Raw genomic sequence first — 25,821 nt, forward strand, 5'->3', positions numbered from 1 at the left:
AGAATCCCCAGCAGGCAGTCTTTTCATTACAAGTGTTGAAGTTGGGAGCCCGCCCATAGAACAGAGGCATACATTCCAGTCTTTACTTTTCAAGTGTTGAAGTTGGGAGCCCGCCCATAATAACAGAGGAATACATTCAGTCTTTTCATTTCAAGTGTTGAAGTTGGGAGCCCGCCCATATAACAGAGGCATACATTTCAAGATCAAGTCAGAAGACAATAAAACAGAGGGTTACAACAAGAATCCCCAGCAGGAAACAATAAAATCCCCCGCACCGGGAAACAGAAGGTTGCAACAAGAGGTCCCAGCACAAATTCAGGTGCATGAGTCAAAAGGAAGAAAAGACGCGTCTTGAAAGAAGCAGCTGGTGAACATTAAATCATGCCCAGCATAACAAGTCTGATGAAGAGAGTCGTACCCACCAGAGGAACCGCTGAAAAGCTTGATGGAGAAAGCCATGTCCCTAGCGGACCGAGCAAAATGATGAAAACTGGTATTCAGAAAAGCAAAGGGCCAGTGTCACTCCCAAATCCATGGAAGAAAAGCACCGGAAGAAACGCAAGCAGACAAGAAAGCAAGGCAACAAGAACAAGTTACAGTCTAGCCTAGCTTCTTGTTTTCTTTTAAACACGGTGTAACAAGGAGATCGGTAAGCAGTGATAACAACATGCAACAACAGTAACATTGCAGTCCCATGGTAGTCCCAGCTACCAAAACTTCTCAAACTACATTAACCTGATTCCCCTTTAGCCAGGGATATGTAGGAAACCTCTGAAGCAAAGGTTCGGTTAAATCTTTTTTTTTTCAAAAAATGCTTCACACGGAGTACTCGGATGGGCAAAAATCGCTCGCTTTATCTTTGCGCGAAAACCCTTCGTGTCTTCGGGCAAAGAGGGGCAGCTGTAAGCACGTGATTTTTACCCTATATGAGAATTACTCCCAAATAATTCAAAATAAAATGATTTTCCTTGATGTGCAATTTTGAGAATTTTGTGACATTTTTGGATAATTATTTGTATTTTTCTGTGTTTATTTATTTGTTAAATTAATAAAAAAATATAAAAATATGTCGCATTTGCATGTAGGATTTAATTCTATAATTGTTACTAATTAAATTTGTTTACAAAAAATGAAAATTACAAAAATAGGCATCTTTTGCATTTTTAGCATTTAATGTCCAAATATACAATTTTATGCTTAATTATTACTTAATTGTGCGTTAATTGTTATGGGGAGTTAATTTGCGCTTTTATAACTTAATTTAGTTCTTAATAATAATTTAAGTACTTTTATAATTTAGTTTTAGAAAAATAAAAGAAGAAAAGAGAACAAAAATACAAAGAAAAATTGGATTGGGCCACTTCTTCAATTTCAAACCACAGGCCCAAATAATTGCCCAATCTTCCCCATGATCTGGTCCACTTTAAACCGGGTCGACCCGGTCTGCCCCATCAACCCAACTACCCAATACCCTTCTTCATTTTTTTCAAAACACAAAACAAAAACAAAAAAATAAAAAAACCAAAAAAACCCTAAAACTAAGAAAAGGATCCGCCCCCTCCCTTGGCTTCTTCTTCTCCAAAATACCAAACACCCCAAGCATCCATGGTATCCCTTCTGCCTCCCCATCGACAACACACACACACACATCACCACCCTCGCGTCCATATAGACCCCGCCGCGTCTGCCTTCATCGTCTTCGTCGAGCTCAAGCTTGAGCTCGGCATCCATGGTCGCCACTGCTGCGTCGTCGTCGTCAACCACCATCCATGCCATAACAGTCGACACACCCTCGTCGTCCAAACAACCCGCTGCTTCTGCTCTTTCACGACCATCGCTGCCTACTTCATCTTCTTCATCAAGGTGGAGCTCGACGAACTGCTGCTGCTGCGCGCGCAACTGCTTCAGCTTCCTTCGTCCCCGTCGGCTTTGTCGTCTGCTTCACCACTGCTTCAGCTGTGTGGTTGTTGCGACGTCTGTTTCTGTTGCCTCATCTTCTCCGGCTCCTCCGTTTTGCTGCTGCAACCTTAGTTTCTCCATGGACCCAGCAGGAGCTGCTGCCACATTCACCAAACCTGTCGCGCCACTGCAACTGTTGTTTCCATGGCTGCCCAGCTCCTCGTCGACCACTCGCTCTATGGCATATGTTTCCACGACTGCTTCTGCCTTCCACTTCATCTTCTCCGTCCAAACACCCGAACTCACCCCAGCTGCTTCTGTCGCGTCGATTGTTGATGTTGCTTCAGTTACTTCTTAATCGTGTTCGTCATCGTTGGTTCGAGCTTTGGTCGAGGCTCGTCAAGTTCGTTGTTGGTTTAGTCGTTTGTTCGTTGTTTCGATCCGGTTAGTAGATTTTGAGTTTTTATTTTGTCCGTATTTTTGTTTTGATATTTTCGAATATAAAATCGGCAAATGTTTGTTTTGTTCATGTCTATCGTTTGAATTAATTTTTTAGTTTGTTCATGTGCTTTGGTTAAATTAATTTTCAGATTTCAAATGAAAGTTTAATTAGTTGTTTTTCATGTTTGTATTATTGTTTAGGTAAAAATTTGTTAGTTTAATGTTTGTTAGATTCAAATTGAAATTTAATTAATTATTTCTTCAATTTGTTTCATGTGTTGTTATGTATTTTTCAGAAATTATTAATGTTGTTTGAATCATTTAATCTGCCATGTTTGTTGTTTAAAAAATAGATTTAGTTCATGTTCATCTTTGTTTGAAGTTCATGTTCAATCCAGTGATTTAATGTGAGTTTATGTTTGTTTTTTGATTTGTTGATTTAGTTTGAATCATGTATTTTGTTGTTTGTATTGTTGTATCCTTGCTCATCCATTGATGGTCTAATTTAACCAGGATTGGTTCCCGATATGGTTAATTCATTCCATTAATTTTGAGTTGTGTTGTTCATCGTGTTCATGTGATTTGTTGTTGAAGATTTTTGAGAAATTGGTCATCTTGACTATATTTTGGTTAAGTTATGATTAATTGATTGTTTAGAGCTGATAGGGGTAGTTTGGTAAATTGCATTACGTTCAGGGGTAGAATGGTAAATTGCAATGAGGTCGGAAGGGTAGTTTGGTAATTGAACATTATTTTAATTCTTTATGTTAAGCATGGGGGACAAAATATAATGGGGGGTTTTTGGTATACTTGTTTAACATAATGGGGGACAAGATAAAATATAATGGGGAGGAATATTGCATTTGTTTATGTTAGGCATGGGGGACAAATTGTAATGGGTTGGGGTGGATGTATTTATTTAATGTAGGCATGGGGGACAAAGTTTAAAATAAAAAAAACATTAGGTAGTGGGGACAAAGCATGCCATTGAGGGAATAATTTCGGGTTGGGGATTCAAGACAAAGGTCTTGCTATAAATAAGAGTCATTTGACACATTTTAAAGGGACTTAGACTTGAATGGGAGGGGAGAAGACTTAGAGATTATTATTGGGAGAATATTTTTGAGAGTAATACATTCTGGAAAATTTCAAGAGTGTTAGAGAAAAAAGAGAAAGACAACTTGAACTTCTACTTGAATAAATTCCGTTTGTCTTTTCTCGAGTGTTATTGAAAATCAGTAAACTACTGCATCTTGTATCCGTCTCTCTTCTGCTTTGACTACGATTGCACTTTGGTATTGCTGAGTTTTCAATCTGTTACTGGGTTATTCTACTGGTTGTTACTGGTTTGCGGCGTTGCTGAACCTGCTGTTGCTGTAGTATTATTGCTGCTGATCCCTCCTTCTTTTGTTCTTGTACTGCTATTTCCAGGTACACATTTGTACACTCTCGGCTTGAAGCGAAATGAAATATTAATCAGGCTTTGTTCCTGTTGAATTCCTCCTGTTTAGACTTGTGTTTGAATGTAATTTTCCTTTCTTTGTATAAAGATGTAGTTGAATGATTAATGAGTAATGAGGTTGCATATGTATAATTTCTTCATCTAATAATGTTAGTTTAAATTAATCGAAGAATACTTAATCTGTTTTGATATTATTGTGTATCTATCTCATGTTCTAGTATTAGTAAATGGTAGAATATTGAATAAAAGCAATCTTTCTTGGTATAAACTCGATTGCAATTTCCCATTTGCATTAGCCGTAAACTAATAACTAATAAGTTACGTCTTTTTTAGCATGTAATTAATTGAGGGATTTTCTTTTATTTTAGAGACGAACCTAATAGAAAAATGTAGTCACTATAGGTTCATCCTTTTAAATAAAAACGAGACGAGCCTCGCCAAATAAAACGTAAAGATTGCGGGGCCCTCACAAATGTATGGTTTAATTAGAATTCGGAAGGACCGTTTAGTGAATTTCACGGCCTTCCCAAAATAATAACGCGATAGTCTCTTTAGGCGCGTGTTTAATAGTTTACTTTCTTAAAGCTTGGGTGTGCATTTCATGCGACCCAAATCCAAATCCCAAAACATCAAATAAAATGTGTTCCGGATTGTGGGTGCATTTCATGTGACGCAATCCAAAGACATGTTTTAAGCGATGTTCACATTCTTTTAAAAATAATAATAAAGTGGTAAAAAGTTAAAATTGGCACACCGGTTCATAATTGTATAAAAATCAGATAAATAAGCCGAATATGACAGTTGAGCGACCGTGCTAGAACCACGGAACTCGGGAATGCCTAACATCTTCTCCCGGGTTAACAGAATTCCTTATCCGGATTTCTGGTACGCAGACTGTAATATGGAGTCATTCTTTTCCTCGATTCGGGATTAAAATTGGTGACTTGGGACACCCTAAATCTCCCAAGTGGCGACTGTGAAATAAATAAACCAATCTCGTTTCGATTGTCCTTTAATTGGAAAAAAATTCCTTGTACCCTCGCGGGGCGGAAAAAGGAGGCGTGACACTATTTATTTCTAAATCTCATTAATTATAGTTATTTTCGAATTGTCGAGACGGGGGACTTGGTAGAAAGTTGACTATTAATTAAACTTTGTATTTAGACCATGTTAACCAAGCGCTTGGTAACACGGAAATATCAGGGAACCACAATAGTAAATTTCGTCAAGCCTGATTTTGTTTAATTCTAGTTGAATTAAGTATTCTTGTTTATATGAAATATGGTTTGATGACAGCCACGGGGACAACCATAAGTGAGAGGTGAATTAATGTAATCCATTACAATTAAAATATTGGAATATTCCGAAATGTTCAGATGTGTATTTGCGGTATATGTAGTGTCAGTTTATTAAATCAATTTGTAAATTAGTTTTCTTTCTTAACAATAAATGGCCCATTTATTTTAGGAATGCGATTAGCTCATTTTCTTATAAAAATAGTATATAAAAATAATGTCAATGTTATTACAAAGTATATATTTAGTATTTGTAAATAGCTTGCATAAGTCGAGATAAAAATTGGATTGATTTTATTTGTTCCAAATTCAATCATCGTAATCAAATTAACAGAATAATTAGAACTTTGGACTAAAAACAAGTTGCGTAGAAGAAGATTGGATTTATGAATACCGATTGCGGTATTTTAAATAAAAGATATACAAAGTAGAGTTCGCTCCGAGTAGAATAATGGGAATTCTATGAAAACAACTAGTTTGCTTATCAATTAACTTCTTCCTAGCTTTGCAAGTAAATCACTTGGAAAATTTTAAGACACGTACACTTAGTCCTAAGCATAAGAAGATAATAAATAACTTGTGCACTTGATTATCAAGCTCTAGGGCACATAAACAAATTACGGATGTTGTGTTCACGATAAAATTGTAATTTTAGTTGCACATTATTTTTATCTCATTAACTCTTCTAGTTTGAATAGTTTTGAGGCGTATAATTCACACATTTAAATCATATAACCTGTGGTCAACACCTAATAAATTTTAATTTTCTGGAAATCTCGAGGCACTCAATTCAGTAATTTCCCATGGCTTTCATATTTAAAATAGACGTACATAATAAACATTTGTAGAAAAATTTATATTGCCATTAAGAATATTATTGTATAGTTGTGGACACGTTCGCGTGACATGATTACATTTCTAAAGACAATTCGGAGTATGCGTTCACGCAACTTCGAGCAAACCTTCTTAATAAAAAGGGGTTTTTCGGAGGTTATTAAATTATTTATTTCATATAGCCCGAGATGCGCAGCTCAATATTTAATCATGCAAGAATGACGAATGTTCGTAGTTTTGTTTTAGGCACGCACAACTTCGGCCAAAATTTATTTTATTTTATTTTAAAAAAAATATATAATATAAAATATGTTATTAACCTCATTGTGTATACGTACGCGTGACATGATTCTTTATATATAAAAAAATGAATATACGTACGCGTGATTCGTTTCAAAACAGTTCTATAATTATAAACAGTCTAACTAAAAGCGGTAATAAAGTAAAAATTAGCAATAAGATCAAAAAATATATTTAGTAAATCAAGATAATTAGTCCAAGTATAGATTGTTAAGCGACCGTGCTAGAACCACGGAATTCGGGAATGCCTAACACCTTCTCCCGGATTAATAGAATTCCTTACTCGGATTTCCGGTTCGTAGAACGTTAAACGGAGTCATATCTTCCTCGATTCAGGATTAAAACCGGTGACTTGGGACACCATAAAATTCCTAAGTGGCGACTCTGAAATTAATAAAGAATCCCGTTTCGGTTGTCCTTTAATTGGAAAAAAACTCTCTTTACATATGCCCTCCTCCGGGATGTTGTGTAAAGAGGTGTGACATCCGCATCAACAGTTTGCATAATTATTCAGTTTGTCTGCTCAAATGTGTGCTAGTATACATGAACTTTTCATAATAACATGCTTGATCTAATGGGCGTTGGGTATTTACTGTATGATTGTTTTCTTATGCAATGAAAAAGGGCGTTGTTTTCCAGTGTCGAATGCATTTTTGAGTTTACAGTGGGAATTAGAATAGTAATTAAATGGGTAAACATGTGCTTATGTGATTTTATTGGTAACGGGTAATTGTTTGTGAAGAAAGGGAAGTATGCAATTATTTGGTCTCCAAAGGGATGGTGAGGTGGACATGACTGTTCTTGTCATGCTTCAATTCATTTTCTTTACTGTATTTTTCCTCTCCATGAGCATTGGATGTTATTTGTTATTTCACTGATTGGTTGTTGGATATGAAATTGTTTGGATGATTGTTGGGCCGTGGGAGTATGGAAAGACCGAAGCCCATTAACGATTAATTTGTCTCCATGCTTTAAGTGTGGGGCTCAGTCTAATAAAAACGAAAAGTTAAAAAGGGAATGAACATGAACTTAACTTTATATATTTAGTTCTATTTGTTTTGCTTTTATTATATTGCCCGCTAGGAGCATGTTAGGCTGTCATCATTTGGGTAGGCAAGCTTTAGGATTTGTGTTGGTTTCGAGGTGAGAGGTCATTCCCTTAGTTAAATTTATCCGGAGAATGCTCCGAAGGATTTGTACATATTTTATATCGGGGAATGCCCCGTAGTATTCTGTAACTGGAGGCCGAAGGCGAACTCGTAGTACTTTTATTTCTATTTCACTTTTGTTTTTATCTTTCTTTTATTAGATGGGAACGACCTTGAGCCTCTTGTGTGTTTGTTTTTCTTTTCTGTGTTTGTTTTAGCTCAATTCGAATATTTTAAAAGCCAACTTGATCATGTACGCAACCGTACTAGCTACGGGACTCGGGGAGTGCTTAACACCTTCTCCTCGAGTCAAATGAATCCCCTTACCCTAATCTCTGGTGCGGACTTAGTTTTAGAGTCTGAAATGTTTTAAAAGGAAAAGTCATTTTAAAAGAAAAACGGTGACCTGACACACCGAAATTAAAGTCAGGTGGCGACTCTGAGTTATTTCCTTTTGAACACAATTTTGTCACTTTTTAATTAAAACTCTTTTGAGCTTTACTAAATCTTTTTATTTATTTAAGAGGGTTTAGTGAAGTTTGGTTAAAAAGGGGTGCGACATCTTTTAGTTAATATATATTAGGAAATGGAGTTGTAATCAAGTTGTCATTCATAATATGTTGGAGCAAGTATTTGAGTGTGCAAGTTAGAGTAACTCGTAATTCATTCAAATAGTTGAAGCAGGAAAACTGTGTGGATATTGATTTATAGGTCTTGTAATCAGTACATTTGGCTCATTTGTTTTAGTGAAGTTGAAGCTAAAATCATACGTACGTGGTAGGTCGTGATTTTTGTACCTTTAAACCGGGTAATTTTCAAGTAAAAACTGTTATCTTTATTTTTACTATTTATTCCTTTTACGTTTAAGGAGTAAGTGAAAGAACCAAGTTCTTTACTAATTTAGGAAGCACTCAGACTAACAAAGATTTAACTTTCAAAGAATTAGAGGATCAAGCTGAACACTAACCATGGTCCAGGAATTTTTTGTGCTATCACTATCTCACCTTTATACTAACACAAAATTTAGATATTTCTTGCCGTCCGAGAGTGTTTTATAGTGCTAGCTAGGTCACTGAAATATTTTTTTTTTTGTCTTTATTTGACCCAAGGATGAATCATATCATAATAACTAGTTTGTCACATAAATCTTGGGTGATCACTGATCCAATGCTTCGGGCAAAACAAATTATGTGATGCTTCTATGTTATTGTAATTATGCTTCTTGTTTGCCCAAAACAAGAATCGTGTTGGAAACATTGAACGCCAAGTTAATAACTCCTTATTCAATAGTTTTGAAGAAGAGTTGACACAACAACAACAACAACAACGACCCAGTATAATCCCACAAGTGGGGTCTGGGGAGGGTAATATGTACGCAGACCTTACCCCTACCCCGAAAGGTAGAGAGACTGTTTCCAGGAGACCCTCGGCTCAAAAAAAGCAATAGGAGATAATATATTAGTACCATAAAAATGCGTAATAAAATAACAACAATATATAAGAGATACGAAATATGAAATACAGGATACGAAATATGAAATACAGGATACGAAATACGAAATACGAATTAGATGGCTGGTATAGTACAACTAGAAGGTAAAGCCCTGCATCAATAGACGACCATTGACATTCCTAGTCTAACTCCTAACTAGATAGTCTCTCTCAGTTGTGCTGTAGAAATATTCACCCTCTCCCCTAACCTACAACCTTAATGCTCGACCTCCATAATTCCCTATCAAGGGTCATGTCCTCCGTAATCCTAAGTCGCGTCATGTCCTGTCTGATCACCTCTCCCCAATACTTCTTAGGTCTCCCTCTACCTCTCCGCGTGCCCACTACAGCCAGTCGCTCACACCTCCTCACCGGTGCATCAGTGCTCCTCCTCTGAATGTGCCCAAACCATCTGAGTCTTACTTCCCGCATCTTGTCCTCCATGGGGGCCACACCCACCTTCTCTCGAATATCTGCATTCCTAATCTTATTCATCCTTGTATGCCCGCACATCCACCTCAATTATGATGGAAAAGTTGATAGAATGAGTGCTTTTGAATGCTTCTGCTTAATTGGTGGAAAAGTTGATAGAATTGTGACGTAAAATCAATGGTGGCCTGGCTGGTGTGGGACGAATCTCTTTAGTAAACCATATATTCTTTTACTGATTTTCGCTGTTGTATTACCTCTGCTGTTTTGCTTAATTTCGTCACACCAACGACTATTTTTCACTTTTACTATGGGCAGAACAGTGATCTGCATAAGTTTTCAGCAATTAGGAAGCTGGCATATTTTATATTACTATGGCCAAGGAATCATTCTTACATTTCATAATTTTTATTTTCATCAATCAAATGACCATAGTTGACAAAAGGTGTGACTAGTGTACAAGACAAAATAAGAGATTGATTAAGATAATCTTCTTTTATATCCCTTTAATGGTGAGCTCTTGGATGGAGACAACTTTATAACGATGTAACATATTGTCTGATCTACCTACAGCAACTGTAGGTTTTATCAGAATGAAGGCAGTGGGGGTTCTCCAACACTCGAAATGAAGAAAATAAAGGTGCTAAAAAGGTTAAACTTTTTAAAATTACTTTTGCATGTACTCATGTAACGTTGTGAAGAGGTGCCACCCCTTTTTTGGTCCATCTTTTTTTCTTCACTCACACTTGTTATCGCACAAGTTAATAACGGCAGAGAAGAAGAAACAACGGACACGAATTTTAATCTTTTTTAAGTTATTAGATTTTAAATTAAATCTTTGTATATAGTCAATAAATTTTTTAAAATAAATAAATATAAAATATGAACCAAAACTAATAAATTCAGTCAAACATTCTAACTTAAGATTTCCATACTACTCTATAAAGGAATGGCCGAATATGCATGTCTATAATCTATTCACCAATCTGTATATTTATATAAAAGAGGGCTAATAAGTGTTAGACATGATACCTCTCCTAATCAAGCAAAATATTGACAAAAAATGAAGTAGACGGTGAAGAAGCACAAAGTCCAACTTTGCTTCTGTTGTTCGTCGTCTACATCAATTGCCCTAGAAAGGCTCGCTTTCTGGCCAAGATACTCGGGAAGTGAATATCAAATGGACTGAATATTGGCATTAACATCATTAGGCTATTTTTAAATTTAACTTTTGGTGCAAATGTAAGACAATGACGGGGTACTTCACCATTAATTAAACATAAATATGTCTTGCCTTTTCTTTTGATCCTGTTTGATGATCTGATAAATTCTACTAATAATTTTCTGTTACAACATCATCAGTATTGGCTTTGTCCTTCTATTCAGTTCAAAATTATGTTCCATTTTTTGGTTTACGCATTTTTCATGGTTGATGTAATATGCATAATTAATGATATCCGCCATATGAAGTTTTTGCGGATCTACTCTTTCCACTGGGATCAAATCTGTCCTTTTCTACTTATTTATTACAATACATAGGAAATGAAACGCATTGGAAAAGATAATTCATATCATGTTGGAAAGGCTGGCTATCTCGAGGTATTTTTTTCCTTTTTCCTTTTAGGGTTAGCTCATCACTCATTTCATGTTGGTTGGGATTTTGCTGCTGATATTTTTGCAACATATTGAAATAAAGAAACTTTATTTTCTGGAATTGAAGTTTAGTTTTGCGATTAGTTGTATACGGTAAAATCGGTCTCAATCTCAAGAGTTAGGTAAATTAGGAAGTGACATGTCTCAAGGATGACCGGTCAGAAGTGACTCAACTATATATGATGACATAAGATACAAACTTGTGGCCGAATAAGAGGTAATTCAATATATAACCGTTAGAAACGTTACAGAAGACCACAATATTCCTCCAGCCTTTATCAGTCTTTGTTACCCTTTATTATTTTTTAATCACTTTTTAATTACCTTTTATTATAGCAATAATATTGTTAATTAAGAGGATATACTTTGTAATCATGTATCCCTACCTCTAGTATAAATATAGGCTTTGATATCAAGAAATCCTAATAGGAAAAGACTAGCATTCTTTCTTTCGTTCTTTTAAGCTTTATATAAGTATTCTCGAGATTTTCTAATTATTTTTTATTCTGGTGGGAATATTTTGAAACTCAGGCTTGTTTTTTTTAATTACTCTTATTTTACTTGTTGTTGCTCTTTACTATTTTATTTTTCACATCAATTTAATTCACGTGTCTATAAACCACGTTACAAAATTCAATTATACTATTTTACGGGTAAACATTAGTACTTTTAAACTTTAACAACATATGCTAGGAGTTAATTTCTTCCTTTTTTGATATGTAAATCCCTATATTGGGTTATTCGGATGCGTGTATTATATAAGATGATATTAGTTCATCCAAATTTAAGTAAAAGGAAAATTCTGCTCCATTATAGGATAACAATATTCTTGGTTTGACGTGTAGTGTAGATATTGATGCATCCAAGGGGAGGTGCCTTGGTACATGATATTTGTTAATGATATAGTGTTGATTGACGAGACGGTAGCGGAGTTAACGCGAGGTTGGAGGTTTGGAGACAGACCTTGGAGTCTAAAGATTTCAAACTGAGCAGAACCAAGATAGAATACTTGGAGTGCAAGTTCAGTAACGGGACCCATGATGCAGACATAAAGGTTACACTTGATGCTCAAGTTATCCCCAAGAGAGCGAGTTTTAAGTATCTCAGGTCGATTATCTAGGGTAACGAGGAGATTGACGAAGATGTCGCGCATCGCATTGGAGCAGGATGGATGAAGTGGAGGCTCGCTTCTGGTGTTTTGTGTGATAGGAATGTGCCGCTAAGAGTTAAGGGTAAGTTTTATCGAGTGATGGTTCGACCGGCTATGCTGTATGGGGCTGGGTATTGGCCAATCAAGAACTCTCACGTGCAGAAGATGAGAGTAGCAGAGATAAGGATGTTGAGATGATGTGTGGGTGTACCAGGAGAGATATGATTAAGAATGAAGCTACCCGGGACAGAGTGGGAGTAGCCTCCATGAAGGACAAGATGCGGGAGTCGAGGCTGAGATGGTTCAAACATGTTAAGAGAAGAAACATTGATGCACCTGTTAGGAGGTGTGAGAGGTTGGCCATGAAGAGTTTGAGAAGAGGTCGAGGTAGGCCTAAGAAGTATTGGAGAGAGGTGATTAGGCAGGACATGACACTGCTTCAACTCACTGAGGACATGACCCTTGATAGGAGGGTGTGGAGGTCGAGGATTAAGGTAGAAGGTTAGTAGGTAGTTTATAGTTGTTCACCCATAGTCTAAGTAGCATGCATGTCCCTTCATATTCTTAGATATTTATTACGGTATGTGATTTTGTTCGCCTCATGTATTGTATTCCCTGTTGTTATTATTTGATATCATTTATCCTTTATCTTTCCCTTTTTCTTTTATCTTCCATCTTTCTTCTTTCCTTGCTTTACTTCTCTTCTTCTTGCCCTTCCTGAGCCGAGGGTCTATTGGAAATAACATCTCTACCTGTATTAGGTAGGGGTAAGGTCTGCGTACAGACTACCCTCCCCAGACTCCACCTGCTTGAATCAAACTGGATTTGTTGTTGTTGTTGTTGTAGAGATTGATACTGAAAGTCAAATCTGATTATCTCCTTTTAATTTGTTTCGGTGTAGTTTGGATTGGGTTTAAATGAATTTAACCCATATTACCGAATGGAAAAAGGTTAAACATATCTTTGTACTTTCAAAAATAGTTTAAAATTATTGGTTATACTATTTGGCTATTCGGAACCCTGCCGTTAAAGGACTGTCACATGGCTTCATCAAATTCAAATAACCCGCCTTTTTTCTATTACCAGGTTCGGTTAATTTAAACCCGAAACTTGATCCAAACACCCCAACATAAAACACGTCTAAATATAAAAAGAGAGCCAATACCCTTTCATTTTGAATTAAAGTAAAAATTCAGCTTTTTCACTTTTAAATTTTTAAATCATGTCTTCTAAAAGAAATCTTTTTTTATAGTCATCTTCCTCGATACAACTTTCATAACCCCCTATCTGGAAAATAGATCCTCTTTTTCCTTTCTCTGCTACCTCCTTCCTTTCTTTTTTGTTTTCATAGGTTCATACACAAAAATCTTTTCTCTTTTTTGGGTTTATTGCTGATCAAGTGGACGAATTTTCTTTATTTTATTTTTTTCTGATTTTATCTTTCATCCTTCTTCCATTTCAAATTCAAGAATTATTTTTTTGTTTTGATTAAGCACAATTTAGTAAGCATTAATGTTAGTTAAAAAGAATACTTGTGAAGAAGTAATTACAAACACTATTAATATATGCTTTGCGGAAAATCAATTTTGCAAAACCTAATAAATAGAGTACTCAATTTCTTCTGTTAATGATAGTTAAATCATTCACTGCTCCCAAATTAGGAGGATCTATAGTGTTTTCACACTTCCCCTCCATAGTGACTCGAACCCAAGACCTAACGGTCGTAGGTGGAGGTGCTTTTACCAACTGAGCAAGCCTCACTTGTCGAAGCTATCTATTTGAAAACCTCCGCTAACACTTTTTTTTTTTTTTAAAACCTCCACTAAAAGAAGATGAAGTAACGAATCCAAATATGATAAAGCAGTAATCAAGATGATTCGTGATGGCAAATGCTCAGGCTGAAAGTGAACACTTCACTTATCATAAATATACACATAATAATATATATTTCATATACATAACAATTTTATTTTTTTTGCGCTGCCGCCTGTAATTATTTTGAGCCGCCAGCCAAAAATGAAAGAAGCCCTAATTTATTTCCATGTCATTTTAGAATGTCTAAGGGGATATAAAATTAAAGTGATCTTAAATACATCTCCAACTCTACTCTCACCAGGTAGGCATTTTCTTGAGATATATAGCAGTGATTGAGTCAAATTTTGTTAGGAAAATAAGAAACCACCGAAACTTCTCATTGTATACGATCCAAATTAGGAGTTAAATTCTTTAATAGACCCCTCTAAAATTGGATCTTATTGTTCATTAATTCCTGATTATTTTTCTCTTTTCTGGTTGGAGATCTTGGCTTAGGTGTTGCTCTTCCGGCAAGTCAATTGGGTTTAGAGTTTTGATCTATCTGAACTTCATGCTGTCCATGCTACTCATAAAGGCTACCAATGATCGATCCAAGTATAGAGAGTTGATAAGATTACAAGGAACAAATATGAATTGTACAATTAACTCAGTAATTTAATTTATGCCCCTTGCGCATCTATCAACAAACCATTATCTAAGGTTACTTCCCAAATCAAGTCAAGTGCAATACAGATGATATAACTGTAACCCTTTTTGTAATATACATTAGGGAAAAAGAGTATAATACAAATATTACACAGTAAAGAGCGTGATACTCTTTGAGAACTGTGGGTATAAAGTTAAAGGACAATCAAAATGGCTTTTAGTACAGGAATATTACAAAAGGAAACTCTGCAGATCAATGAGCATTAACAAGGAATGGATGCTGGCAGACGCTGCACTCTATCGTTTCTGATCCAGAAGCTGGCACTTCAACCTGCAAACTCAAATCCATATAAAATTTATCCACAGGTACAGGATATTCTTGGGGTTTAACAGTATCGAAAAGGTTTTCAAGAACAGGCACAAACATAAGAAGAGAGGGAGAAAAGCATGGTCTATGGTACTGAACCTGCAAATGGACTGTGCAGGTTGGACATTCCACCTCTCTCATCCTCCTAGATCCTTGAGAACTAAGTCCTGAAAATGATAGATTCATCAGCTCCAAGGGAAAAAATTCTCCAACTTGCAGTAACCATAGAAAGGTTTGCATGCCAATTCCAGATGGCAATCATAAACGTATGTGTATTTTGAAGCGAATTAAATAAGAAACTGTTTCAACGATGGGTACTACCTGCTGAAATCTTGCGCTTCTTGTACATCTCCTCCTGTTTATGAATTTCAACAGTAGAAATTAGTATATGCTGACGAAGATGAAAAGTTAAAATTCAGGGAAACATTGTCCAAGAATAGAATGAAAATGAAACATTACAGCAAAGATACTTCATAATCATTGAAATAAATTGTGCCAACCTTAACGAGAAGCTTTATAAAGCACATCACAAATTTAAAGTAGCAAAGATTATTATTTTCTGTTTCTTATATCTTCTCTCCAATTCACTTATCCAACAGTTCATCTCAAAATTCTTAAAAGTAATATAACTTCCATAATTGTGGACATAAGCTAAGCAGTATTAATTTTCAAGATACACTTCCAATAACCTATCTAAACAAAACAATTTTGAACAGTAATGATGAGTAATTTAAAGAATCTCAGAAGTCAGCAGTCACCTTGAGTTTTCTTGTAAGGTCCTCATGACTTCGTAACGGAGCAACTTTCGTCATTGCTTCCTTTGAATTGCTGAGTCTCTGAGTTACCTCTGCCTGCAAAATAGGGAAAGTTCAATCTTGTTACATCTTGTGAAAGTACTGCTTCAAGACTATTGTGATATAAAAGATCAACAAATTGAAAGGCACTGTCATGTTGAACAAAATAACAGATAAAAGAACGTAAAACATTGAAAGGCACTGTCATGAAAGACTGGAAAATCTCTCGAATACAGTAACCATCAGATATTAAGATCCAGAACTTCATTAGATTGTTGAAAGGTTTAACGCCCTCGTTAAGGAATTGTCTTATTCTTTAGTCAGATGATAGAAGATACAATAACGAAAAAGCAAATAATTAATAGTCCTAGGGTAACATGTGATCGTATGCAAGCAATGAAAGTTCCCAGGTGGTAGTATCTTTAATAAGCAACAGCAGCTTTCTGTTCAGAATAATCACAAACTAAGTTCTCTGACGTTTCTAAATAGATGGAACACTCGCAGTGCCTCTATCTTGCTCCATTTCTTTAATTCGCTGAACTATGTAATTGAAGCATTAGATCTCCAATTTTCTTTTTGATAAATATTGGAATCCATTCTTTTCTATATTTAGTCGAGATTTTTGCAGAATTTGTAGTGATCAAAACCTTTAGCAGCTTTTGAAGTGGAAACGCTCTTTGCAGCTGCCCATGGCATTAAACCACTTCATCTTTCTTTATCCCCCAAAACATAAGAAATGAGCTCCATTGAATTCCTTGTTTTCCTTATGTCCCCCTTTTCCCAAATCATTGTCACCTACACCTAGTCCACAAGGTTTCAGGGTTCTTCATTCAGTTTGCTCTCCTATCACATCACACTATCAGATCTAGTTCGTGGCTAATTTGTACAACTAGTTGTACATGTTCCCCGACACTAAGCTTTGCACTTGTGTTGCTTTAGACCATCCCAGATTAACAATTAAAGTCACATTTAACATCTCATTAAATGAAAATAAAGTCACATTTAACATCTTAATAAAGAAAACCATAAACCTGTAATTAACCTTTATTTTAAATGGGCATACCATGCATCGGTCACAAACTCGAACTGGCAGAGCATCTTCATCAGCAGTGAGGGCAACTCTACCTTGCGTGCACTTGTCACAGAAAATATCCCCACAATTCCTGCAGTGGTGCTGACACAGATTTAAAGAAGACATATGAGATTTAAAAAGTTAAAAACAGACAATACGAAAATGTGACATTTACACCACTGTTCAAAATAATGTGTACCTTTCTATTGAAAGCACTAAAATCTGTCCTACAGCCAGTGCACTTGCGAACTGCTTCATCAGGAACCTGTAGAGAATTATTAGGCAAAACAAAGCCAAGAATTTGTTAAGAGTTACTTGCAGTAGTTGATTCAACAGAAAAAAGATGAAAATCACGACCACTAAATTAATGCAACAGATGATCATAAATCTAACCCAGAAATCTTTCTCTTCATTGAGTGGCCTCATCAACTTCATCAAGTCAACAAAGCCTTTCTTCTTCTCAGCAGCTTGCTCAGATCCCTTGATTGAATCTGAAGGTTTATCATTCTCACCCATCTCCTTAATCTGAATTCCATAATAAAAGCATGTGTACATGGTTATGACTAGTCGAGTATCTAGAGGAGCATTGTACCTAGATATCTTGTTGAAAGCAAGGAAATGATGATAAAATCCAATTTCAGTTGTATAGTATAGTTTAAGTGAAAAGTATCCGGAGAAGAGCAGAAACACCAACTAAACTTGATATGGAGGAAATAGGGAGAATAATTGATCCATTGAGCTCATAGTTCCTTACAGTGGCAGCCATACACAGTTAAATAATAACCGAATAAAATAATTAAGCATTCTTAGAAGGACCAACCAATGCAACTAGAGGTCTTCAGTCTACTGTTGTGTGAATACATGATAAAACCTAATATAACTAACCAAACCCGCTAAAAATCATAACCTCCATATTAATCCATTCGACGTGCAGGACCAACCCAATATAACATGAAAAGTACAATTTCTACACCCTTAAAAAAACAAAAACAAAAACAAAAAAAAAAACAAAAAATTAGTGATGGCTCTTTCCAATGCCACTGATCTGAACTAAGACTTCCTGTAGCAGAAATGAATTAAGACTTCCTGTAGCAGAAATGACTGATAACCCCTAATACTATACATCTTCCATGATGGGAAAAAGAAACTAAAGGAAGTTTGTAAATTCCTCACTTATTGGATAGACACGTGTTATCTTTCTCCAGAGTCATAGAGTGGGAAAAAATCACCAATATGCCTATGAATTTCGGTTTTAGTTTAGCATGAACTACACGCCCTGAGAAAAATATATAAATTCTAACACCAGTAAGTAAACAGGTCAGATATCCCTTACTCAGATTATTTTTACGTCAAACGAAAAAAGGATGTTACGCCAGATAAAGAAAACCCCATCGGGGTAGAGGTAAGGTCTGCGTACATACTACCCTCCCCAGACCCCACTAGTGGGATTATACTGGGTCGCTGTTGTTTGTTGTTGTAAGCCAGATAAAGAAGACTACAACTTGTGTAACTCGACACATTCCACAGCTCTAGGGCTTAAAATTATATGCAGCTATCTCAACAAAGACATTTATCGATACGAACAAATCAATTTTGAAGAGTGAAGAGATCTCTTAACCTGAATACTTGCTGCTGTAACAGTGTCAAGGATATTGTTCACTGTATAGCTATTTGATTTCAGCCTGATACGTCTAGGTTCCACGTCAACAGAGCTTTTGGCCCAAAATGCAAATATACATGAATCCAATACCTGACAGAGAAAGGATAATAAATGAACTTATTCCACAAGCATCTTGTATGCAAATGAAATAACATATACCGGAACTAATACAATCAAAATGACAAACTTACCTCCCATTTTGTCACATTCTCAAATAAATATATTCTCAGAGTTCGGCTCATAGTAGGATCAAGTATGTGAATCCCATCTAGACCAATCTGAATGTGAATTTCAATGCGAAACTTAGAAAATGTAATTAACGAAATGGTTAATAAATAAACTAACAGTGATAAGCAGGCCAAGCATAGCCAGTCCCAAAAAATAGGGAGTAAGCTAATAGTCAGCCAGAGGGGGATCTACAATATTATCTATGGGTTCATGGAACCCAGTAGCTTTTGCCAAGCACAATGTATGTATTAAGAAATCCACTAAATATCTATAAATAATTGACTATGAAGTCATTTATTATTATATTAATTTGAGGTCGTTGTAGAAACCTATAAGCATTAAATTCTGGACTCAACCTCTGTAGTCAGCATAAAAATAGTTAAATTATAATGAGTTCCTAAATACTAGATACAGAGGATCCATATAGCCGACTCTGATTAAAGCATGCCAAATTAATACTTCAAAATGCAATTATTTCCCCTTTTGAAGCTCATGAAATATCTGCAAAGACCAATAATGCTACATTCTAACCTGACAAAGCACATCCATGTCGCTCTGACCTACGCCTTCTGATAAAAGCTTGACGCGAAACTTCAACACACCAGCTGCAACATCCTGTTGCTCCTCCATCTTCGGAGTTGCTTTCACAACTTGACGACTACTCGCGTGTCCTTGATTCTCCCTCCCATTTTGAATATTGATAGGCCTACCATAATCATCAAACATCACCCCCATATTCGACTCGGATCGACTTTCCCTGTAAGATTCCTCGTTCCTACCATTATATTTATAAACACCAGAATCATAAAAACCTTGTTCTCCGTATGAGCCATTATTTTCGATTGAATGAGGAGCAGACGAATATGATGAACTGTAATTAGGTGTACTATAATCGTAACTGAGAGACGCTTGATTTTGATCATAAGGGTAATAATTGTAAGATTGGTGTTGAGTTGACGATTGGGTGATAGGGTTTGCAGTTGGGCGATGATCGGCGGAGCCGTGAGAATAGGCAGAGGAGTAGTCGGACGGCACCGGAGGAGCTGAAGCGTACTGGACGGGAACGGCGGCAGGATTGTACGGATGATCGGACGGAGTAGAGCTAGGAATAAGAGGTTGGTAATATTGGAAATAGGAAGAGTTAACGTCGTTGTTATGCATGTTTGGAGAATTACTGATCGGAGAAGAGAAGGATTTTGATGGAGATTAATTTAGGGTTTAAAGAAATGGGGAAAAGAGAGGAGGAAATATGAGGAGATGGTGAATTGGGGGGGAGAAGAAATGTGGAGTGAAAGGGAAGTTAAAAGTTAGTTGACATGGCGACAGAGAAAGGAAAGAGGTGGGAAGGAAGAGGGTTTGGAAATAGCTGTACTATAATAAAAACACATTTATCACTTTTATTTAGGCTCTTTATTAATTACATGCTCTTTATTAATTACTTTGCATATTCATATTTATAAGTTATATACAAAATCATTAAAAAAAAAAATTCAAGATTCCTCACTCACTCCCCATTTTCAATAACCTCCGTACATTTAAGATTCTGTTTCTTTTTCCTCTCTTTCTTAATAATCACCTAAAATCTCTCTTTTATTTTTATACTCTCCCCCTTCAAAATTTCTAATTCTTTCCCTTTTCCAAACATTTTCAAACTCAATTTCTCTCTTTCTTACTAATCACCCAAAATCTTTATTTCTTATTGATACAATGCATACAAAATTCGGAATATTGCTCTAGAATCAAATTGTGGGTAAGTTTTGAATCTTGTTTTCTTTATTTCTAAATTTTTTATTGTATGTGACTTGTATATGATACATCAATATCCAAAACAATACTCGATACAATACTAATACAATTATATTAAATTTTTAGTGTAGAGTTGTGATTGAAACTTGAAGAAGGTGGAAATCATAATTGTATCACAATTTTTCAGAAATATATCGTGATTGTATTATAATTGTATATGTATCATAATTGTTGCAGAAATTATATTAGAAATGTATGATAATTGTATATTTATTATATATTGTTACGAGCAGTTGTGAGTTCGTGCCAAATTTCACAATTTGTATCACAAGTATGATAATTATATATTAATTTATTAGTATCGTACCATATATTATTTTGGGTATTAATGTACCAGATACAAGTTAGATACAATTGTGATACAAGTATGATACAATTATATTTTAGGCATTGATGTATCTGATACAATTCAAAGACAATTATATTTTTTAATAATATAAAGTTGTCGGTAATGGTGGGAAGAAAGAAGATGGAGATTCTGGCCGTAGATTAAAGGATTTTGATGTAAAAAAAAAAAGGAGAGAGATGAAGAGGGGAAAAAAGGAAAGGATGTAATTGAATCCATTAATTGTAGGTACTAATATTGGGGAGTCTTTCAAGGAGCATTGTATACAATTTGTAAGAAAAACCTAGATATATACTTATTAAAAACTGTAGAACATAGAGAACATAGGTAAATAATTTTTTAATATAGTATAGCTAGGTAAAAATTCCTTTATTTGGCCGGTCCACCAAAAATTATTGCATTCTCTAGTCAAATATATAAATTAATTTTGCCAAATATGTATAAAATAAATGTATTATACGTCAATATACAAAAAATATATATTTCACTAGCTATTAGTATTTTTAGAAGCCGCAATACAATATAGTTTTCCCAAAATTATGTTTGGTGCATTCAATGTGGACTTGCTCTCCTACCAATATCGGCTGATTTTCTCATATTAGCCCCTTTTGAGGCCATTGTTTAGATCGTGTTCCTGTTTTAACAATTTTGCAAATAATCGGAAGAATGGGAAGTACCGCCTTGGAGGTGGACAAGTATGTGAATTCAATCTTCCAGGCAACTTTAGACCGGTCATGTGTTAATTTGCTCATAAAAGGTTTCTTCTGCAGATTTATACCATCGTATAAAGTTACAAATTAAACTTGTGTAGATTCAACCTTACGCATAAAATATCCTATAGGTAGTTCAATTTCTTATACTACAACTTTAAACAATTGTGGAAAGTTCGTGGTGCGAATTCAACCTTACTGACGTGGTTTGAAGTTTGCTCATAAATCATCTATTTGGATGGTTTTAGCTTTCTACTTTATTTATCATGTGATATGCCCTTCTTTTTACTCTTAACTTGTATTCTTGCTAGAATGCAAGCTGATGCTGCATACAAAGGTATGACTAATGTGTTCTAGGGGTGGACATCGGTCGGTTCGGTTTGGTTTTGAACATTATCGGTTTTGCCTATCGGTTATCGATTTACAAATATCATAACCCGATAACCAAACCGATAAGATATTGGTTATCGGTTATCGGTTAATCAGTTATATATCGTTATCGGTTCGATTATCGATTTACCCGATAAGATAAAACAACTAAAAAAATTTGCAATATATAAAACAAAGAAATCAAACTGCCAGAACGTGTAAACTGCCAACTTTTGTTGTTTCTTAACAAAAGCACGCTACCACTTCTGTGCAGTATCTACTGATGTCTGGCGGAGAACTGGTGGTGAGTCTTGCGTCTTGACTCTTGGGGGCTGCGACGGAAACAAGAATGAGAACTGAGAGACAAACGACTGAAGACTGAAGAGTGAAGAGAGAATTAGGAAAATAAATAACCCTAGTATATACTTAAGGGTAAATTAGTAAATTACATCATTCTTATTGGGTTATCGGTTTTTACCCAATAACAAAAATGCAAACCGAGCCCGAATCGATAACCCAATAAAAAAAAATTAACCCGTTACCGAACCGTTAACCCAATAACCCAATACTAATAACCCAATAAAAAATTAACGGTTCGGGTTATCGGTTTTACCGGATATATGCCCACCCCTAATGTGTTCAGCATGAACATGAAGGAGGAGGAAGAAGAGCGCTTGTAATATATGGCAAAAGCTGATACTTCACCTAGTAGGTTAATTTCAAATTTCGTCTTTATATATGGACTCTTTTAACATAACAAATATATGTGCCTCCAACTCCAACTTTTCCATCTTTTTCTTCTTATCTTTTTTATCATGAAACATCACTCAGTCTACTAGACGTGGAGACAGCATGTTAAATCAGCCATACCCACCTTCTTAAAAAAAATATCATCAGAATCACATTTTCTGATCGTAAAGATACATTATTGGAGTGTGACACATTGAACTCTATTAACAACAATCCATTTTTGTTACTTCGTGCTCGTGGTGGCAAAATGGTTCAAAGAAAACAGTTAACTACCCATATTATCCACTCAAAAATAGGTTAAATAATAAACTTTTAGAAAACGGGTCAAATATGGACCAGAACCATATTATCCATTTAAAAAATGGATAATCAATGGGTCTAACTTTTACATTTGTAAAACCTCAAATTAGGTTCCTCAAGTTAGGGAGACTAAGAATTCCTCCAAAAGTGATCATATGCAAGAAGTCATGGATAATATGATTACCCATATTATCCGCCGGTTAACCCGTTTTTTATCCGTATTAAATATGGCTCGGGCCGGATAATTTATCCATTTTTTCATGGGATTTTTACCTATCTATACCATATATCAAACTTTATTACCAAAAATGTTCATAATTTGTTATTTACCCGTGTAGTCCACACTTTTACTACAAATTATATACCAATCCAAAAATAGGTAGATTTTGCCATAAAAAATGCGCTAAAATGAAGGCACCAGATCTGCGTGTGATTCTGTCAACATCAAATTAGAATTGTTGCGTAATTCTCTCTTTCCTCAACAGAAAGAGATCTCTCTTCTCTCACTCAACTACAATTCTCAAAAAACACAAGCTACTGAAGCTCCAGTATTCAAACGAAAAGGAGATTTCTGTTCTTCATCTTCATCTTCATCTGTTCTTCCATATATTTTCCACCATTGATAGCCATTAAAAAGCTTAAAAGCTTTGAATTCAAATTTGGGTTTTCAGAAATCATTATTTGTTTGGATTGGGTATTGTTGTAAATAATTCGGAATATGTTTAGGAGTTTATATCTCAATTTTGAGGGGTTTTGGTGAAGATTAGACTTGGTTTTGACTGAATTTTAGATTGAAACTCGAAGAAGAAGAAGAAGAAGAAGAAGAAGAAGAAGAAGAAGAAGAAGAAGAAGAAGAAGAAGAAGAAGAAGGCGTATTTCCAGAAATTGTAGATAAATTGTAGTTAAATTGTAGATAAATTGTAGATAAATTGTAGATGAATTGTAGATTGGGAAGACTAAAAACTTCTACAAATTGTTTAGATTAAATACAACTCGCCTATTTGACCCTCTAAGCTTAAAAGATGACATTTCAATCAAATGAATTTAAAAAACATAAGCTTTAGGGATTTCACCCAAAATCATGACGGATAAAAAGATCCATATATAAAAGTAGTCAAGACATGCGTAATAAGGTGTAGCTGTATGGTTGGGGGGTAAAGTCACAAAGAAAGAGCACAAACAAAAAATAGCTTCTGGTATTAAGAAAGCGTCTTAATTTGCTTGGCTCAACAATTGGTGATTGGAGGGGTCCCCCCCCCCAACCACCTATTAAAGCAGTTTGGCATACGTAGCCTTCAGAATCTTTCTAAAATAAACGACATGTGTGGTGTGGTCATTCTTGCAAAACATATTTCCAGAATTTGTAGATATTTTGTAGTCAAATTGGAAAAATTGTAGATAAATTGTAGACTGTTTTTTGCAGAAGATTTTGTAGAAGCTTTAGTCGTTTTGGATTTGTGAAAACAGAAAATAATGCATCTACAATCAGAATACAAATAATCTACAATTTATCTACAAGATATCTACAAAATAGATACATTGAATTTTAATATCCAAATTCTCATTTCAATTGTAGCATAATTGGCATTTTCGACATAATTGTAGAAGATTTGTAGAAGTTTTAGTCTTCCCAATCTACAATTCATCTACAATTTATCTACAATTTATCTACAATTTATCTACAATTTATCTACAATATATCTACAATTCTACAATTTAACTACAATTTATCTACAATTTCTGGAAATACGTTATCTACAATTTATCTACAATTTCTTCTTCTTCTTCTTCTTCTTCTTCTTCTTCTTCTTCTTCTTCTTCTTCTTCTTCTTCTTCTTCTTCTTCGAGTTTCAATCTAAAATTCAGTCAAAACCAAGTCTAATCTTCACCAAAACCCCTCAAAAATGAGATATAAACTCCTAAACATATTCCGAATTATTTACAACAACACCCAATCCAAACAAATATTCTTCTTCTTCTTCTTCTTCTTCTTCTTCTTCTTCTTCTTCTTCTTCTTCTTCGAGTTTCAATCTAAAATTCAGTCAAAACCAAGTCTAATCTTCACCAAAACCCCTCAAAAATGAGATATAAACTCCTAAACATATTCCGAATTATTTACAACAACACCCAATCCAAACAAATAATGATTTTTGAAAACCCAAATTTGAATTCAAAGCTTTTAAGCTTTTTAATGGCTATCAATGGTGGAAAATATATGGAAGAACAGATGAAGATGAAGATGAAGAACAGAAATCTCCTTTTCGTTTGATTACTGGAGCTTCAGTAGCTTGCGTTTTTTGAGAATTGTAGTTGAGTGAGAGAAGAGAGATCTCTTTCTGTTGAGGAAGGAGAGAATAACGCAGCAATTCTAATTTGATGTTGACAGAATCACACGCAGATCTGGTGCCTTCATTTTAGCGCATTTTTTATGGCAAAATCTACCTATTTTTGGATTGGTATATAATTTGTAGTAAAAGTGTGGACTACACGGGTAAATAATAAATTATGAACAAATAATAAATTATGAACATTTTTGGTAATAAAGTTTGATATATGGTATAGATAGGTAAAAATCCCATAAATATATGTTCAACTCAGTTTTGTCAAAACTTTATCTGATCAAGCGAATTATATCTGTATGAGCTAAATTTGATACACTTCTTTGAGAATTTGGGGGACCTTATAGCTCTAACAACATTTATTATATGGGAACAAATGGATATACAATTAGTATAAATGTGTTGTGTGTGTTGTGAACAGTTGAGATGAAAGGAAAGAGAAAGTGGGAAGATAGTCCTATAATTATGACTAATATAAATGAACCCTTAATTATAACCCTAATTTAAATTATGGTATA

The 25,821-nt window shown here is 35.1% G+C and overlaps 1 protein-coding gene across 1 annotated transcript; it reads right to left on the reverse strand.

Annotated features, from left to right (window-relative positions):
* Positions 1-14,655: 14,655 nt before the first annotated feature.
* Positions 14,656-20,055, reverse strand: LOC107790430 (protein FREE1-like). Its single transcript, XM_016612360.2, has 10 exons — positions 19,215-20,055; positions 18,647-18,733; positions 18,414-18,545; positions 17,189-17,320; positions 16,995-17,060; positions 16,787-16,897; positions 15,688-15,780; positions 15,251-15,284; positions 15,029-15,096; positions 14,656-14,893 (listed from the first exon to the last, which is right to left on the reverse strand). Exons 1-10 carry the CDS (start codon positions 19,842-19,844, stop codon positions 14,816-14,818), a joined length of 1,431 nt encoding a protein of 476 aa, XP_016467846.1. The 5' UTR covers positions 19,845-20,055; the 3' UTR covers positions 14,656-14,815.
* Positions 20,056-25,821: the final 5,766 nt, after the last annotated feature.

The sequence above is a fragment of the Nicotiana tabacum genome, chromosome 3 (genome assembly GCF_000715075.1).
Source record: "Nicotiana tabacum cultivar K326 chromosome 3, ASM71507v2, whole genome shotgun sequence".
NCBI lineage: Eukaryota > Viridiplantae > Streptophyta > Magnoliopsida > Solanales > Solanaceae > Nicotiana > Nicotiana tabacum.